The sequence below is a fragment of the Salminus brasiliensis genome, chromosome 1, assembly GCF_030463535.1.
Source record: "Salminus brasiliensis chromosome 1, fSalBra1.hap2, whole genome shotgun sequence".
Taxonomy (NCBI): domain Eukaryota; kingdom Metazoa; phylum Chordata; class Actinopteri; order Characiformes; family Bryconidae; genus Salminus; species Salminus brasiliensis.
Genome location: NC_132878.1, coordinates 14,478,036 through 14,497,314, shown reverse-complemented (window position 1 = coordinate 14,497,314; position 19,279 = coordinate 14,478,036). Strand labels below are relative to the sequence as shown.

Below are 19,279 nucleotides of genomic sequence, written 5' to 3'. Positions count from 1 at the left end.
ACTCTTTTTAAATACAAATTGTTTCAAAGTTGGGCTTAATTCTTTAAACTTAATACAATTATTTCAAATGAATACACTGAACATATATCATTTGCCAAACTCAAATAAGCATGCAAGTTTGTCTACAAAAGTGTTCGCTCGACATCCAGTAAGGCAGCTATCACTTCTGTTTGTGACTGTAGATGGCTGAGACTACTCAAAATAAATCAAAAGCTTTGCACTTGCCTTTAATGGAGTCTGCTTAGTCTGCACAAACACCTCAATATAAGCCTGACTGAGGCTGATAGAGCTGCACAGGAGACCTGAGAACCTGCCTGTGGTAAGAGGCTGTGCTGCCTGTCAGGGAATCTATTGTTATTGTACATTATAAATCTTTACATACATATGTAATTAGTAACTATGATATTCTGAATGTTCATTTTCAGGACTGTGAAAATTTCCTCTGGTCTCTGGCAAGAAGAAAGTAAGACATATTTGGCTAATTGCACTAATATTACAACATATTCTTCAGTATATTTGCTTTGCATAATGGTGGATAAAATTTTAAATAAATGAATTACTTGATCAGGGCATAGACTAAAAGGCAGCTAAATACAGACCATTCAAATTCAACAATAATTGAGGCGGAATGATTTCTCACGTTAGTCTAATATTCTATGCATGGATAATACATATGGATAACAATACATACAAACAATAGCTTATGAATATAAGATTTAAGATTAAAATACAATAAATAACTGCACCATGATACACAGTACTACAGCTATCCTTTAGAAGTACTAAGAGAAGCAGCAGTTTTTACTGTAATCAGCTTGCCAAGTGAAACATTAAATTTACTGTCTAATCTATTTTCAGTGAAATTTTAGAAAACAAATGAGCTTGTCACATGTAAGAACAATTTTTATTTTCTAATCCTACTCTTAGCAAGCCGCCACCATGAGTACGGACGCGGAGATGGCCGTTTACGGCAAAGCTGCCATCTACCTCCGAAAGCCTGAGAAGGAGAGAATTGAGGCTCAAAACAAGCCCTTTGATGCAAAGAGTGCTTGCTATGTAGCTGATGCAAAAGAGCTGTACCTGAAGGCTACAATCAAGAGCAGAGACGGTGGCAAAGTCACTGTTGAACTGCTCAACAACAAGGAGGTGAGAGTTATTGCAGAAATATACATTACTGTATCATCATTTCTGTCAAACCATGAACTAACCATACCTTATCTTATTTACTAACAGGAGAGAACAGTTAAGGAGGATGATGTCAGCCCCATGAATCCTCCCAAATTCGACAAGATTGAGGACATGGCCATGATGACCCATCTCAATGAAGCCTCTGTGCTCTATAACCTCAAAGAGCGTTATGCAGCATGGATGATCTACGTAAGTAATAAATAACACAGCTTCACTGGTCAATGGCAAAAGAGATGACTCCTATATATGACTGTGATTCAAAGAGTTGCATAAATCATGTAGTGACAATTTCTTAGAACTGTAATTTTGTAGCTTAATAACAATGATCTGTACATATCTGCTTCAGACCTACTCTGGACTGTTCTGCGCTACTGTGAACCCCTACAAGTGGCTCCCAGTGTATGATGCAGAAGTGGTGGCTGCCTACAGAGGCAAAAAGCGCATGGAGGCCCCACCCCACATCTTCTCTGTCTCTGACAATGCCTATCAGTTCATGCTCACTGGTAAGATATAAAGAAAATGAAATGTATATATACCCACAGTAAAAAAAACACACATTTTCCATTTCCTCACAGAATACACCAACGTCCTTTACATTGTATCAAATATAAATGAAAAACAAATTAAGTTACCATTCTGGAGAGGTTTTGTTCATGTAATGTGACTCAATACTATATTTTCATTTTATAGACAGGGAGAACCAGTCTGTCCTGATTACGTAAGTATCCACAAGAAAAAATGTCTTGGAATAACTGAAATTGCTGCATCTCCTAATTTGCATTTTGTCTAAACCAGTGGAGAATCCGGTGCTGGAAAAACTGTGAACACCAAGCGTGTCATCCAGTACTTTGCCACAGTTGCAGTACAAGGTGACAAGAAGAAGGAGCAAGCTTCCGGCAAAATGCAGGTAAAATATACATCTATAACTAAAACACTTACCTGTAAGATCACCAAACTTTAAAACACTCATTAAAATAATACATTTTTGTGTGCTGAAGGGATCTCTTGAGGATCAGATCATTGCTGCTAACCCTCTGCTTGAGGCCTATGGTAATGCCAAGACTGTGAGAAATGACAACTCCTCTCGTTTTGTAAGTAATTCACTTCAAAACGTTTCAGCTTAACAAAATTATTGAGGAGTTTAGTGATGTTTTCTCTACAACTTTATTCTCACTATATTTAATTTTTGTTCTAAAAAGGGTAAATTCATCAGAATCCACTTTGGCACAAGTGGCAAACTGGCCAGTGCTGATATTGAGACCTGTAAGTTACTCATTGTTACATTAAAAGTGTAATTCTACGGGTCAGTCTGTTGATAATTAGTGGATAACATTCCTGAATTGTCTGAACAGATCTGCTGGAGAAGTCTAGAGTAACATTCCAGCTTCCAGATGAGAGAGGCTACCACATCTTCTACCAGATGATGACCAACCATAAGCCTGAGTTGATTGGTAGGACACTATCCAGAAACTGCATTTCTTACCTTTCTCTGACCCAAAATATACCAAAATATCTGTGAACAAGTTTAAAATAAAGTCTCTGTGTTGCAGAAATGACACTCATCACCACCAACCCCTATGACTTCCCCATGTGCAGTCAGGGTCAGATCACAGTGGCAAGCATTGATGACAAGGAAGAGCTGGTTGCCACAGATGTAAGATGCTGTTGAAACCAAAGCAATGACAGATTATTAATTTGATCTTTTTATTCACAGCATTTTTATAATGATGATTTTTATTGTACAGACTGCTATTGACATTCTGGGCTTCAGTGCTGAGGAGAAGATGGGCATCTACAAATTTACCGGAGCTGTCCTCCATCATGGTAACATGAAGTTCAAGCAAAAGCAGCGTGAGGAGCAGGCTGAGCCTGACGGCACAGAGGGTGAGACTCTTACTCAGAGGTTCTGTGTTTTTGTTCAAACTGCAAATTTGCTCTGGTTAAAAATGGATCATAGTGACTGATGGTGCATATTTTTGCTGTTTCTAACAGAGGCTGACAAAATTGCCTATCTTCTGGGCTTGAACTCAGCTGAAATGCTGAAGGCTTTGTGCTACCCAAGAGTGAAGGTCGGAAATGAGTTTGTCACAAAGGGGCAGACCGTGCCACAGGTAATATTCATATTTACAATAAAATGTTTAAAAATAAAGGAAGTTTTTCTGGAAATACGATCAAATTTTTCATTTATTGTACTTGTAGGTGTACAATGCTGTCAGCGCCTTGTCCAAATCCATCTATGAGAGGATGTTCTTGTGGATGGTCATTCGTATCAACCAGATGTTGGACACAAAACAAGCCAGAAATTTCTTCATTGGTGTGCTGGACATTGCTGGATTTGAAATCTTTGATGTAAGTTTGTTCAGTGATCACAAGCTACATTTGATCAGATCATGCTGAACACGGACTCTACTGACTATTTTATACACCTGTAGTTCAACAGCATGGAGCAGCTGTGTATCAACTTCACCAATGAGAAGCTGCAGCAGTTCTTCAACCACCACATGTTCGTCCTGGAGCAAGAAGAGTACAAAAAGGAGGGTATTGTCTGGGAGTTCATTGACTTCGGCATGGACTTGGCCGCTTGCATTGAGCTCATTGAGAAAGTGAGTTCATAATGTACATTCATATACACTACCTGATTTGCATTCAAGTGAATGTATTTCTTCATAAACCTATTTATTTCTGAAAACAGCCCATGGGTATCTTCTCCATCCTTGAAGAGGAGTGCATGTTCCCCAAGGCTACAGACACCAGCTTCAAGAACAAGCTGTATGATCAGCATCTTGGAAAGTGCAATGCTTTCCAGAAGCCCAAGCCTGCCAAAGGCAAGGCTGAAGCCCACTTCTCCCTGGTTCACTATGCTGGTACTGTGGACTACAACATTGCTGGCTGGCTGGATAAGAACAAGGACCCACTGAACGAGTCTGTTGTGCAGCTGTACCAGAAGTCCTCAGTGAAACTGCTTGCTACCCTCTACCCACCCGTTGTTGAAGGTAATTTCCTTTTCTTTAATAATATACTTACTAGACTCATTTAATTTTCCCCAAAAAAATTGTTCAGATTTCTCATTTAACTATTAACACAGAGACTGGTGGCGGCAAGAAGGGAGGCAAGAAGAAGGGTGGTTCCATGCAGACTGTATCTTCACAGTTTAGGGTATGTTACATTTACAGGTCATTACATCAACGCATTTCTTTATAATATGAGAACACCAATAATATGTTCACTCTGCAGGAGAACTTGGGCAAGCTGATGACCAACTTGAGGAGCACACATCCTCACTTTGTGCGTTGCCTGATTCCCAATGAGTCTAAGACTCCAGGTAAAGATGAACATTTCAATCTGAGCTGTAAAAGATGCAAAAATTTGTATTTACCTGCATAATTGAATATTTATGAATGTTTACCACTACTGTATTTGTCAGGTCTCATGGAGAACTTCCTGGTTATCCACCAGCTGAGATGTAACGGTGTGCTGGAAGGTATCAGAATCTGCAGAAAGGGATTCCCCAGCAGAATCCTTTACGGTGACTTCAAACAAAGGTAGAGAGAAGAAGAGTATAGAGTGATAAAATTTAAGGCTGTAGTTTTCGTTTTGAATGAAGCAGAGCTGAAACCTTTATGTGTTCACAGATACAAAGTGCTGAATGCCAGTGTCATCCCCGAAGGCCAGTTTATTGACAACAAGAAGGCCAGTGAGAAGCTTCTAGGGTCCATTGATGTTGACCATGACCAGTACAGATTTGGACACACTAAGGTGATTACTTACCACAGGAGCTTAAGATATCAATAAAAATGTAATACCTAATGTGATACAAGTAGTAAATTGCTCTCCTTACATTCAGGTGTTCTTCAAAGCTGGTCTGCTTGGTACTCTTGAAGAGATGCGAGATGAGAAACTGGCTAGTCTGGTCACAATGACTCAGGCTCTTTGCCGTGGATACCTCATGAGAAGGGAGTTTGTCAAGATGATGGAGAGGAGGTATTTAAAAAAACATGAAGACATATAAACAATGAATTTTGTACTGTTGATGTTACTAGAGTAGAACAGTGGGACAACAAGTTATTTTATTTCTTCAGGGAATCCATTTATACCCTCCAGTACAACATCCGCTCATTCATGAATGTCAAACACTGGCCATGGATGAAGGTGTACTACAAGATCAAGCCTCTGCTGAAGAGTGCTGAGACCGAGAAGGAACTGGCTAACATGAAAGAGGACTTTATCAAATGCAAAGAAGATCTGGCCAAAGCTGAGGCCAAAAAGAAGGAGCTTGAGGAGAAAATGGTGTCACTGCTGCAAGAGAAGAATGATCTGCAGCTTCAAGTGGCATCTGTCAGTATTACCTCAATACCAACATAATCCAATCCCAAAATTCTATAAAGTACAGTAGATATTTATGAGATGTTTGTTTAATGAATTCTTTTCCAGGAATCTGAGAATCTTTCAGATGCTGAGGAGAGATGTGAGGGTCTGATTAAGAGCAAAATCCAGCTTGAGGCTAAACTCAAAGAGACCACTGAGAGACTGGAGGATGAAGAAGAAATCAACGCTGAGCTGACTGCTAAGAAGAGGAAACTGGAGGATGAGTGCTCAGAGCTGAAGAAGGACATTGATGACTTGGAGCTTACCTTGGCTAAAGTGGAGAAGGAGAAACACGCCACTGAAAACAAGGTCAGAACTAAAAGAGGAGCAAAGAAATACATCCAAATTGAATTTAACAATAACTCGTTTCCTAATAATATGTAAAATGTGGATTCAAAAATGCAGGTCAAGAACCTCACTGAGGAGATGACAGCTCAAGATGAGAGCATTGGTAAACTCACAAAGGAGAAGAAAGCCCTCCAAGAGGCACACCAGCAAACTCTTGATGATCTTCAGGCAGAGGAGGACAAAGTCAACACTCTGACCAAGTCCAAGACTAAGCTTGAGCAACAAGTGGATGATGTGAGTTACATGACATGAACATGCAACTGGACTTCACATAAGATAATTCTGGTTACCTCTAAACAAGCTTTGTGTTTTTACAGCTGGAGGGTTCTCTGGAGCAAGAGAAGAAGCTCCGTATGGACCTGGAGAGAGCCAAGAGAAAGCTTGAGGGTGACCTGAAACTGGCTCAGGAATCCATCATGGACCTGGAGAATGACAAGCAGCAGTCTGATGAGAAGCTGAAGAAGTAATTTCAAACAGACAAAGAACAGAAACAAATAACACAAAATTAGATTTCTTATCATTAGAATGTTTTCTATGCCTGATATAACAAAGATTCTGTTTAATTTCCTCAGGAAAGACTTTGAAATAAGCCAGCTTCTTAGCAAGATTGAAGATGAGCAGTCTCTGGGTGCTCAGCTTCAGAAGAAGATCAAGGAACTTCAGGTAGTTATTTATTTCTGTTATAATGAGGCAATTTTGAAACAAATGTAGCTTTTTATCATTTAAACATGATACTTAAACATGATTTTCTTTTTATTGATAGGCTCGTATTGAGGAGCTGGAGGAAGAGATTGAGGCTGAGCGTGCTGCTCGTGCCAAGGTTGAGAAGCAGAGAGCTGATCTGTCCAGGGAACTTGAGGAGATCAGCGAGAGGCTTGAGGAGGCTGGAGGAGCAACTGCTGCTCAGATTGAGATGAACAAGAAGCGCGAAGCTGAGTTCCAGAAGCTGCGTCGTGATCTGGAAGAGTCCACTCTGCAGCATGAGGCAACTGCCGCTGCCCTCCGCAAGAAGCAGGCCGACAGCGTGGCTGAGCTTGGAGAACAAATCGACAACCTCCAGCGTGTCAAGCAGAAGCTTGAGAAAGAAAAGAGTGAATACAAAATGGAGATTGATGATCTCTCCAGCAACATGGAGGCTGTTGCTAAGGCCAAGGTCTCTGTTACAAACACCAAGCTTATACATAGACAGAATAATTTCATATACATACAAATAATATAGTCCAAAACTGGCTTTAAAATAGCAATGACTGTTGAATTTACAGGCAAACCTTGAGAAGATGTGCAGAACCCTTGAGGATCAACTGAGTGAAATCAAGACCAAAAATGATGAGAATTTGCGCCAAATCAATGACCTCAGTGCTCAGAAGGCTAGGCTTCAGACTGAGAATGGTAAATAAAAATTGCCCTGCACTTCACAGACATGTTTTCTTGGGAAATTAGCATTCCCTAACTATCCTCACACCCTGATTACCATTTTGTACAGACAATGTTCATAATATTCTGACAATTAAAAATGACATATTTTTTAATGATGTGCAGGTGAGTTTGGACGCCAGCTGGAGGAGAAAGAGTCTCTGGTGTCTCAGCTGACCAGAGGCAAACAGGCTTTCACTCAGCAAATCGATGAGCTTAAGAGACAGATTGAGGAGGAGGTTAAGGTAAAAACATCATAAATAAATCCATTCAAAACACTTCAATTAAGTGAATGCCACAAAGAAACATTGGGCCAGATTCATACATCTCATAAGCCATGTGAAGTGTACAGTACAGTACAGTAATTTATCAAAGCTTTTCACCTTCACAAAGCTAAGCAAATGACTTTCCGTTTTCTTTAAAGTCAGAGGAGCAAAATCATATCTCTCCTTTCTAGTTTTATTTTGAATAGTTGAGCAACATCCTAAACCATGCAAAATACTCAATTTACAATCACTTTGACTTGCTATTGTCTTTTGTAATGAATCACTAATAACACAAGCATAAATGCATGCATGCTATATTTAACTGTGTTGTTTATGAATTTGGACTACTGCTTTTGTATTTCCCAGGCTAAGAATGCCCTGGCCCACGGACTGCAGTCTGCTCGTCATGACTGTGACCTTCTCAGGGAGCAGTTTGAGGAGGAGCAGGAAGCAAAGGCTGAGCTTCAACGTTCAATGTCCAAGGCCAACAGTGAGGTTGCCCAGTGGAGGTCTAAATATGAAACTGATGCCATCCAGCGCACTGAGGAGCTTGAAGAGTCCAAGTACGCACAAAAGGCTGACTTATTATATTGTTTATGGATACAGATGTTCATCATTTACAGAAAATATTCACACCTCTAAAACAAACATTAAAATATATTATGAAATCTAATTTTAATAGGAAGAAGCTTGCACAGCGTCTGCAGGAGGCTGAGGAACAAATTGAGGCTGTGAACTCCAAGTGTGCCTCTCTAGAGAAGACTAAGCAGAGACTCCAGGGTGAGGTGGAGGACCTCATGATTGATGTTGAGAGAGCCAATGCCTTGGCTGCCAACCTTGACAAGAAACAGAGGAACTTTGACAAGGTAAACTGTTGGAATAATTCAGTGACGAATACTCTATTCACATAGAATCATTGTTGTTCTGGTCTTTGCATATTATGCTTTGTGAATTAAGGATTGTGTCTCTACAAACAGGTGTTGGCAGAATGGAAGCAGAAGTATGAGGAGGGTCAGGCAGAGCTGGAGGGAGCCCAGAAGGAGGCTCGTGCTCTCAGCACTGAGCTCTTCAAGATGAAGAACTCTTATGAGGAAGCTCTTGACCAACTGGAGACCCTCAAGAGAGAGAACAAGAATCTGCAACGTATGTTACAACAGTCCAGAAACATTTTTTTCAATGCAGTTTTATCTACTAATATTGTTGTTCTGCTCAGATGAAAACATTTTATTAGAAATATTAACCAAATAACAATATTTGTTCATTTCATTACAGAGGAGATCTCAGACCTGACTGAACAGATTGGTGAGACTGGAAAGAGCATTCATGAGTTGGAGAAGGCCAAGAAGACAGTAGAGACTGAGAAGGCAGAAATTCAGACTGCCCTGGAAGAGGCTGAGGTAGATTCATACACTAAATTAAAACAATAAACTGCTGTCATTTGTGTTAATGTGTTTGTGCTCATCTGAGTTTGTTTGAAACCAGCATACTCAACTGAAGAAAACTGAACTTACCTAACACTCTTACAGGGCACTCTGGAGCATGAGGAGTCCAAGATTCTTCGTGTCCAGCTTGAGCTTAACCAGGTCAAGGGTGAGATTGACAGGAAGCTTGCAGAGAAGGATGAGGAGATTGAGCAGATCAAGAGGAACAGCCAGAGAGTGATTGAATCCATGCAGAGCACTCTGGACTCTGAGGTCAGGAGCAGGAATGATGCCTTAAGAATCAAGAAGAAGATGGAAGGAGATCTCAATGAGATGGAAATTCAGCTGAGCCATGCCAATCGCCAAGCTTCTGAGGCCCAGAAACAGCTGAGGAATGTGCAGGGACAACTGAAGGTATTAGCCTTTAAAATACAAACACCCATTTTTAGAAAACCTTTAATGAGCTACCCATGTCTATGGTACTCTTAAAGCTCAAATATTTATTTAGCCATAACCTCAATCTCATGCAATATGTCGTATTTTTAACTTTTCTGATGTTTAGGATGCCCAACTGCACCTTGATGATGCTCTGAGGGGACAGGAAGACATGAAGGAGCAGGTGGCCATGGTGGAGCGTAGGAACACTCTGATGTTGGCTGAAATTGAGGAGCTCAGAGCTGCCCTGGAGCAGACAGAGAGAGGTCGTAAGGTGGCCGAGCAAGAGCTGGTGGATGCTAGTGAGCGTCTTGGACTGCTCCACTCTCAGGTATTTTAACTGTCTTGTTACACTATTGAGAAATGAACACCTGTTTGGGAAAATTACTAATGATTTACATAATTTCTTCCAGAACACAAGTCTGGTGAACACCAAGAAGAAGCTTGAGGCTGACCTTGTTCAAATCCAAAGTGAGGTTGACGACACTGTGCAGGAAGCAAGAAATGCAGAGGATAAGGCCAAGAAAGCCATCACTGATGTGAGTGTTTTTCCTAATTTTGTTGATGGTCTTGTTTTATGCTTTACTCCAAAATCTGATCACATTTTGTTGGACTGGTCAGGCTGCCATGATGGCAGAGGAACTCAAAAAGGAGCAGGACACCAGTGCTCACCTTGAGAGGATGAAGAAGAACCTGGAGGTCACAGTGAAGGACCTGCAGCACCGCCTGGATGAGGCTGAGAATCTGGCCATGAAGGGTGGAAAGAAACAACTCCAGAAACTGGAGTCCAGGGTTAGTCTTACCTGGATGCTAATATTTACTCAGTGCTCAGTTACAGTCTTTGAACACTAGATATATTGTCAGTGATGTTTGTTTCATTAAATATAAACCAAAGAGTTTTTATGTATGTATGAACTCATCCAGGTGCGCGAGCTGGAAGCTGAGGTTGAGGCTGAACAGAGACGTGGAGTTGATGCTGTTAAGGGTGTCCGCAAATATGAGAGAAGAGTGAAGGAACTCACTTATCAGGTATGTGTAATGTTCATGTCCATGTTAAATCATGAGGGTACTTTTCTCATTAAAAATAGAAACTAATAGCTGTATGATCTGTAGACTGAGGAAGACAAGAAGAATCTTACCCGACTCCAGGATCTGGTTGACAAGCTGCAGCTGAAGGTCAAGGCTTACAAGAGACAAGCTGAGGAGGCTGTGAGTCCATTTTTAGAACACTTTGGTACAGGAAGTAACGTCTTTGCTAAAATATGTAAAATACTACAAAATTCTCACATACATATTTTGAAAACTGTACAATTAGGAGGAACAAGCCAATGGCCACCTGTCCAAGCTCAGGAAGGTGCAACATGACCTAGAGGAGGCTGAAGAGCGTGCTGACATTGCTGAGTCTCAGGTCAACAAGCTCAGAGCCAAGAGCCGTGATAGTGGCAAGGTGAGGTAGAAGTCACTAAGTCACACAAACAGCAGAATGCTGGTAAAAAGTGTTAAGAAATTCTAGAATGATCAGTAGATAAATAATTTGTTCATTAAGTCACAATATTTATTTTTACTATCAGTATTTTCTCAGTATTTACAAAAAAATTAACAAATGTTTTTTTTTTCTTTCCTTTCCACTAGGCCAAAGAAGAGTAAATCTCCAAGGCATGATTCTGCATTGGTTATACAATATGACTATGTAACAGAAGAAACATTTCAATTTATTGAATAACATTGTGTATAACAGCAGCACTCATGTGTGTTCAAGTCATTCATATATTAAAAAGCACACATTTCCTGGAGAACCACTATCTGATGCAGAGTAGTGTGTGACATTTCTAATGTCTAGAATGCAATCGGTCATAAATGCTTGAGGTGTTAACAGTTAATGATATGGCAAATAAGGGTGTAATTGATTAACATCAATCAAATATTTGCTAAACTAAGATACTATATATATATATATATATATATATATATATATATATATAATTAGTAATATAAAATTAGATAAATACAACCTCAGATGAACAAAAACACAACAAATTTCACTGTGAGCCCACAACCCTTTCATAAATGGACCAGTGCTCTAAGCGGTAAGCCACCACCACCATTTATCTCACAACCTGCTAAGGACCACATAAATCTCAAGACCTGCTAAGGACCAGATGTCATGAAACATAAAACCATAGAATTCAAATGGTGCATGTAGTTAGTTAGTCACATAACTATATGCAATTTCCACAAAAAGTAGGTGATGCAAATTTCCTAAAACCTTCCCAGCAACCTTTCCCAAACCGTCCCAGCAGTCAGCAGCAATGGCTCCCTTTAAGCAACTCCAAAGCACTTCATCATATCTTCATATACTTCAATCATAATAGTTGACTCCTACAAAACAAGATAAAGCATTTCAAGTACCTAATTAAATAAAGAAATGACACAAATTAACACAAATTGTGTAGAATTGTGTCAAGTTGAGGTCCGAAAGACAAAGTGGAGAGAACTGCCTGTACGATTGATAGAAAGGATAAAAAAAATATTGGTTGCAAAAAAAAGAAAGTTTTAATTTAGGGTGGTGGTGCACTGTTCTATTGTACAGCGACACCTGCACAAATATGAAGTAAGAACCATCAGAAGACACCTTTCCTGTGTTAAAAAGGGTAAAAAGAAAATATTATCTTGCTTAAAATATTAAATAAATGTATACTTTTTTACTTTTCTTTTGGAAAACAGGTCATTCACACACATTTATACACTTAGCACTCACAGTAACAGAAATTTTGGCCTTAACTTTTGCATGCCACTGTATGTGACTGACTAAATGCAGACCTCACCCAATTAAAAAACAAAGTGGAATATAGTCATATACAATAGCATTATCCTAAAGAAATTGCAGCCCTTTGTACTTGAGTTTACAACAGTTGTTTCAGAAGCAATCACAAAATCTGATCTTGTACCCTGAAATGCCTGAGGCCAACATGAGGCCAAACACATCAAAAGTGCAATGGATGAAATCATTTATGCAATTGTGGAGCTCAAATTGTCTGTCAGGGCTGTTTGTCTGTTTGCCACCTGCTCACTCAGAAACAGTGACATCTGTGCTGACGAAACTGCTCAAGAATATATTTTGCTAAATGTAATAAAATATAATCAGTCAAGATTGAGAAAATAAAAAATATACAATCTCAGGAAATTACTAGTTAATACAGTGGGGGGAAAAAAGTATTTAGTCAGTCACCAATTGTGCAAGTTCTCCCACTAAAAAAAATGAGAGAGGCCTGTAATTGACATCATAGGTAGACCTCAACTATGAGAGACAAAATGAGAAATAAAAATACTGAAAATTACAATTTACTTGCAAATAGTGGTGGAAAATAAGTATTTGGTCACCTTCAAACAAGCAAGATTTCTGGCTGTCACAGACCTGTAACTTCTTCTTTAAGAGGCTCTACTCATTACCTGTATTAATGGCACCTGTTTAAACTCTTTAACAGTGTAAAAGACACCTGCCCACAACCTCAAACAGTCACACTCCAAACTCCACTATGGTAAAGACCAAAGAGCTGTCGAAGGACACCAGAAACAAAATTGTAGACCTGCACCAGGCTGGGAAGACTGAATCTGCAATAGGCAAGCAGCTTGGTGTGAAGAAATCTACTGTGGGAGCATTAATCAGAAAATGGGAGACCTACAAGACCACTGCTAATCTCCCTTGATCAGGGGCTCCACACAAGATCTCAGTACGTTGGGTCAAAATGATCACAAGAACGGTGAGCAAAAATCCCAGAACCAAACGGGGGGACCTAGTGAATGACCTGCAGAAAGCTGGGACCAACGTTACAAAGGCTACTGTCAGTAACACACTACGCCGCCAGGGACTCAGATCTTGCAGTGTCAGACGTGTTCCCCAGCTTAAGCCAGTACATATCCGGGCGTGTCTGAAGTTTGCTAGAGAGCATTTGGATGTTCCGGAAGAGTATTGGGAGAATGTCTTATAGTCAGATGAAACCAAAGTAGAACTGTTTGGTACAAACACAACTCATCGTGTTTGGAGGAGAGTGAAAGCTGAGTTTCATCCAAAGAACACCATACCAACTGTGAAGCATGGGGGTGGCAACATCATGCTTTGGGGCTGTTTCTCTGCAAAGGGACTAGGACGACTGGTCTGTGTACATGAAAGAATGAATGGGGCCATGTATTGTGAGATTTTGAGTGCAAACCCTTCCATCAGCAAGGGCATTGAAGATGAAACATGGTTGATGAAATTTAATTTGCAAATGAATTCTTTAAAAATCAGACAATGTGATCTTCTGATTTTTTTTTCTCATTTTGTCTCTCATAGTTGAGGTCTACCTATGATGTCAATTTCAGGCCTCTCTAATCTTTTTAAGTGGGAGAACTTGCACAATTGGTGACTGACTAAATAATTTTTTCCCCACTGTATATAATTGCTCAAAATTGGAAAACTAAGCAATTGTTTGTACATAATGGCATCATTTTAATATACTACATCTGTGCCAATCATATTTTATGTCATAAGCCGTTTTATGAATGAACATATTTGTTCTTCACTGAAAGGTCTGAGTGGTTTTACTGGTCCGTAGCCTTGAGGATTATAGATGGCCTACTTGAAATTGAGCCATCCCTTTTATTGGCGTGCTATTTTATGCCAGCTAGACTTTCACAACTTTGCTTAACACTATTTATATCACCAGTGGCATTTACAAACTTGTGCCAGTAATTCTTGGAGTGCATGTTTACTATGGCATTTATGACGACACACGTTGTAGTGAATCCAATGATTTATTTCCGCTACAGTGCTACAGTAATTGATTACTGGCATTTTATTTTCTTTATTTATTTTTTTTGTTTTCTTTATAATTGCCAAACGATGTGGATAACCCATTTATGTGACTGACTCTTTAAAGACTTTAAAATGCTCCTGTTCTACCATAACATGATGAGTTAGGTTATGAGCAAGTTACCGAAGGAATGATTCATTTATACATACCCATGATTAATTTAGCTGATATTAGAATGATCATGGCTTGACCTAAACGAAGCCTTATTTTCATTGTCTTGGAGAGAACATATTCCTTAAATATCTAGCAAAACTACTGATAACTACACATTAAGTAATGGTAAAAGTAAGCGGGTTGTGCTGATTTATATACATTTTACATGTTACTTGTATGTCAGAAATCAGTAGTCCTAGCAAAATATTCCCTTTACAGCCAATTAAGTTACAAAATAAACAGCACTGCAAGGTTACAGAATTCAAGAGCTGAAAAACCTTGCTTCAAATAGTTTTACTTCATGCTTATGTTCATGTCAAATGAAATTATTCAGCATTGAAGTGAAAAGGCATTCAATATTCGATCCGTCATTTCTAAAATATGAAATTTCATGTAGAAACAGCCTTGACAGCATCACAGCTCTTGAACTTGTTGATTTTGCAATATCAGCATGTTCTTCAGCCTCCTGCAGGTCATGCTGCATCTTCCTGAGCAATATACAGTTGACAAAACTGTGTATTCTTAAAATTAATGTGAATTATTGATATGAACATATCAGTGATAAAATAATATATAAAATACATATTAAATAGTAATATGTTATATAAAGCATCTGTAATTCCGTCAGCCTTCTCTCATATTTTTGGACACCATCAACAACATCAGCTCCACATTTCTGACTCAAGTAAAAAAAAAAACTTATGAAATTAAACTAAGCAAGCAACCAGAAATGAATGCAAGCAATGTGTAACTTTAATTTAGATCAACGAACAAAAAATAGGATGTAAAATAACTGCCATCTGCTCATCTCTAACAAAACAGAGGTCCCTCTGCTTGGTCCAAAAGCTGCTAGAAACTGTTTGACTTAATGCTGAGAATCTTCACAACTGTGAAAAACCTGTTTTTTGTTATGACTGATTCTTATTTGTCTTTGGAGACACACCTTGCATATTGCTAAACTAAGAAACACATTACTTACACAGTGACACAGATATAGCAAGGCTGGACTACTGTAATGCCTTGCTGTCATAATGTTCTAGTAAGAGCCTAAAATAGCTCCAGTTAGTCCAGAACACAGTGGCCCAAAGTCCATACAAAAACTAGAAAACTAGTGCCGGGCAAGATGGATACAAGCAAGGATCGGGAAGGAGAAAACTTCATGAGTTCTGTTAGGAAAGCATCATCGCCGTACTTTATGGCCATGGTCAAAAGCCTTGTTCTCTTCACTAGCTTCCTGTAGCTGCATGCATCAGATTCAAAACCCTGACGCTGGCCTACAAAGCCAAGACAGACCAGCCCCTCCATACTTGATGGCAATGGTCAAAAGCCGATCCCATCAAGTACCCGCCATCCCTCAAAATCCACGGAAGACAAGCGTCCAGGCTTTTTTCTGTCCTGGCATCGAAGTGGTGGTGGAACAAGCTTCCCCTGGGTGTCCGAACAGCACAGTCGCTCGCTCCTCAAATGCAGACTGAAGACTCACCTCTTCAGAGAGTACTTGGATGATTAGAGTACTATGGTCACCTTATTGTCTTGTGCTTAGTAATGTCTAAGCTTAGAGGTATCCTTTGAATTACTGGTCTATTCTAACTAGCTAAGTTTTTTCTTGGGTAAATAACAAAGCACTTTGTAAGTCGCTCTGGATAAGAGCATCTGCTAAATGCCATAAATGTAAATGTAAATGTAAAAGCCGATCCGCACCAAGAGCCCTTCGAGCTTCAAGTACGGCTCGACTTTACCCACCATCCCTCAAAATCCACGGAAGACAAGCGTCTAGGCTTTTTCTGTCCTGGCATCGAAGTGGTGGTGGAACAAGCTTCCCCTGGGTGTCCGAACAGCACAGTCGCTCGCTGTCTTTAAATGCAGACTGAAGACCCACCTCTTCAGAGAGTACTTGGATGAATAGCAGAGTACTATGGTCACCTTATTGTCTTGTGCTTAGTAATGTATAAAGCTTAGAGGTATCTTTGAACTATTAGTCTATTCAAACTTGCTGAGGTTATTCTTGGGTAAATAGCAAAGCACTTTTGTAAGTTGCTCTGGATAAGAGCATCTGCTAAATGCCTTAAATGTAAAATGTAAATTGGACCTTTTAACAGGACAATGATCCCAAGCATACCCCAAAGTCCACCAAGTCTTGGGGTCATGAAGGGGTTGAATACATCTGAAACTGCAGTAGTTCATTAAAAGTGGCATTTTGTGTTGAATTTGGAGAAAGCACTTGGTTGAGTGGAATGAGTTGTGTTGAGCTATTTGGAATAATATTCCAGTCATTTTTGGTGTCTTATGCTTGGGGTCTTATTACTTAAAACATGATGGCATTTTGTGTTTAAATTCAGTCAGCAGGTCTAACATAAGGGAAATTAATTTAGGTTGTTCATTAGTTCTCCAAGCTCAGCCACACTATCAGTCTGCTGCTTGCAGAGGGCTGCAGCAGATCATGCTACAGAACTGGCTCTTTAAACGAATCTTAGATGACTCCATTCACAAATCAAAAGCATCTTACATGACATTGCATGAGCAAGCAAATGCAGGTCACATGCACACTATGAGCTGCAGGTGATTGTTAAGAGAAGCTGGCGGGTATAACTAATTACAAAGACAGTGGATGTGTTCCAATTGCATACTAATTAGCAATACTAACTTTTTTTTTATATGCAGCATGATGTATAAATAAAAGTGTCAAAGTTGACTATATTCAAATGTCCAATGTCTGATTTTTGAGTGTTTATCCCGCAACACGAAGTAAAAAGGGAGGAGCTACTTACCTGACCTACCTGCCAAACCCGCACTATTAAGATTAGTATACAGTACATAACTTATAGCATGTATATACTTCAAACTATAGTATTATTGTGTAGTATACAATTGGGACAGACAATGTTTCCGCTACAGAGTACCAAAATCAATAGTTATATCATGTGCCGCCTTCTTGGTTAGTCTAAAAATTCTGGACCTTTTAGCATTCAAGATCTCAACATCTAGCTTGAGAAAACAGGAAAACACAGTTATGGATTTGGCTAATGGGGTTTGATGGAGTTAGCAACTAACAGTGGCAGGCAATGTGAGAAACTAGTAAGTAAAGAGTATCAAGCATGAATCTAATGATAGCATTGTTTTTCTTTAGCAATAGGAGGAATGAACGAGTGAGACTTTATTTCGAGCAGTGAGGATGAAGAGGTAGTGGAGCATCTGAATACATTTGTAGAAGAACTGTAATTACCTGTGTTAATAAAATTTGTTTAGAATTGACTGAATCCAGCTTTTTTTTTATTTTAGTTAATGTCCAAGTTTATTTCTGTCTAGAATTATATTAACAAAAGAAATCCCAAAATGTCAGTGTTAACTGAGTTACAGGTGTTAACAAATATCTAATTGCAGAATAAATTCAATCATGTTGTAGACCTTAAGCAATAGAGAGGATCTTGAGAAGGCTGGAAGATTGAGATGAACAAAAAAGGTGAGTATAAGTTCCAGGAGCTGCATTGTGATCTTAAATAAAACTTACAAATGAGTGTTGACCTGAATCCTCGCAAATGTGCTCACTCTTCTGTTAAAGCGACTCTTAAAACAGCATTTTGTAGCATTTTTTCCTCAGTAAATGCTGTTAAAAGCTGCATAAACGGGTCATATTTGCAATTTTGCAAGTCAACAACTCATTTTTAAACTGCCACCAGTGCAAGATAAGGAGAACACACTTGGAGGAGAATGCCTCAACTGTCAATTCTGCTACATCAGCTAACAGAGGCCTGCATATTGTACTGAGTGATGGGGGAGAGGGAGGGTCGTCCAAGCAAAAAGAGTGAGGTCAATTATGCTTTCTTTGATTCATGGCCATGAATGGCTGTGGGATAACCAGAAGACGAACAGTTTTGGGAGATGTCTTTAGTCTTGTCCTAAAGAAGTCAAATACATGCTCAGTGCTTTTTGATGGATTATTGACCTGCTACTTCATGTAATATGGAATTTACAAAAGTTACTTCTAACTAGGACATGTTCTTGGATTATTTTCCTCTGACATTTATGGTCACAATATTGACATACGGTCATGATGACAGTCTGTAGCTTAATTTTTAAAGGGTGCTATAAATCTCACTTAGCTCAAGTAGGTCAGAGTGGAGTACCCTGCAGCTAGAGGTATGCTTGCTATTTCACACCCCTCTCTTTCCCTGACCACTCTAATCTTGTAATGTAACTGAAGATGCTGTCGACTGTATTTTTGGCAGTAGTACATTTGCTCACACTATGTTCACTTACCCAACAAATTATTTAGTACTACATGGCTTGTTGTGTATTTACAATACTAGTTCTGGACCTCCGTCAATAGGCGTACTTACAGGCAACATGCAACAGCAATTCAGAATAATACGTACTTCTTTTTGACAAGAATAAACAAGAATGGTTAGACAGATGGGCATTACAAGAAATAAATGACTTGACACACATTTTTCTTCCAAAATACTACTGTACTTTATACAATGGCTGGAGATGAGACTAAGTTAGAACTCAAAAACAATTTAATGTTATAGTTCTCACAGTTAACTAAATTATTATTGTAGGGCTTGTTCCTCATTTTATGAGCCATAAGGTAAAGGTTTTGTGAATATGGACTCACTTTACTGGCTTCTAATAGTATGCAATGCTGCCTTTCTTACAGCTTTCTTAATATTCCTGCAAAGTCAACTTCTTTTTTTTTTTTTGAATGAGCATGAGTCATATCCGGTTACGTTTGCATGCATGCAAAGACTGAACTAAAACTAAAAGAAATCAGGGTAAGGGGAATACATGTTCTGAGAAATCTGATTACTGAGCTAAAATCCAGTTCTCTTGATCAGAT

At 39.2% G+C, this 19,279-nt stretch overlaps 1 protein-coding gene across 1 annotated transcript; it reads left to right on the top strand.

Moving 5' to 3' along the window:
- The first annotated feature begins 939 nt into the window (after positions 1–939).
- LOC140537908 (myosin heavy chain, fast skeletal muscle-like) lies at positions 940–11,083 on the top strand. Its single transcript, XM_072660225.1, has 39 exons — positions 940–1,146; positions 1,234–1,377; positions 1,535–1,691; positions 1,879–1,906; positions 1,984–2,095; positions 2,187–2,279; positions 2,388–2,451; positions 2,541–2,639; positions 2,739–2,842; positions 2,934–3,072; positions 3,181–3,299; positions 3,388–3,537; positions 3,621–3,791; positions 3,881–4,181; positions 4,274–4,344; positions 4,423–4,510; positions 4,613–4,730; positions 4,821–4,944; positions 5,033–5,169; positions 5,268–5,523; positions 5,620–5,862; positions 5,959–6,135; positions 6,219–6,364; positions 6,474–6,564; positions 6,665–7,054; positions 7,164–7,290; positions 7,441–7,559; positions 7,947–8,143; positions 8,263–8,446; positions 8,558–8,723; positions 8,853–8,977; positions 9,107–9,415; positions 9,564–9,767; positions 9,850–9,975; positions 10,058–10,228; positions 10,361–10,465; positions 10,550–10,645; positions 10,752–10,883; positions 11,069–11,083. The coding sequence occupies exons 1-39, from the start codon at positions 940–942 to the stop codon at positions 11,081–11,083; spliced, it is 5,805 nt and encodes a 1,934-aa protein (XP_072516326.1).
- The last annotated feature ends 8,196 nt before the right edge of the window (positions 11,084–19,279 follow it).

Bases quoted from the DNA above. Each gene is read 5' to 3' on its own strand.
- LOC140537908 (XM_072660225.1), top strand. From the start codon at position 940: ATGAGTACGGACGCGGAGATGGCCGTTTACGGCAAAGCTGCCATCTAC. The intron at 1,907-1,983 runs GTAAGTATCCAC...TGTCTAAACCAG, and splicing joins AACCAGTCTGTCCTGATTAC to TGGAGAATCCGGTGCTGGAA. The intron at 4,731-4,820 runs GTAGAGAGAAGA...ATGTGTTCACAG, and splicing joins TACGGTGACTTCAAACAAAG to ATACAAAGTGCTGAATGCCA.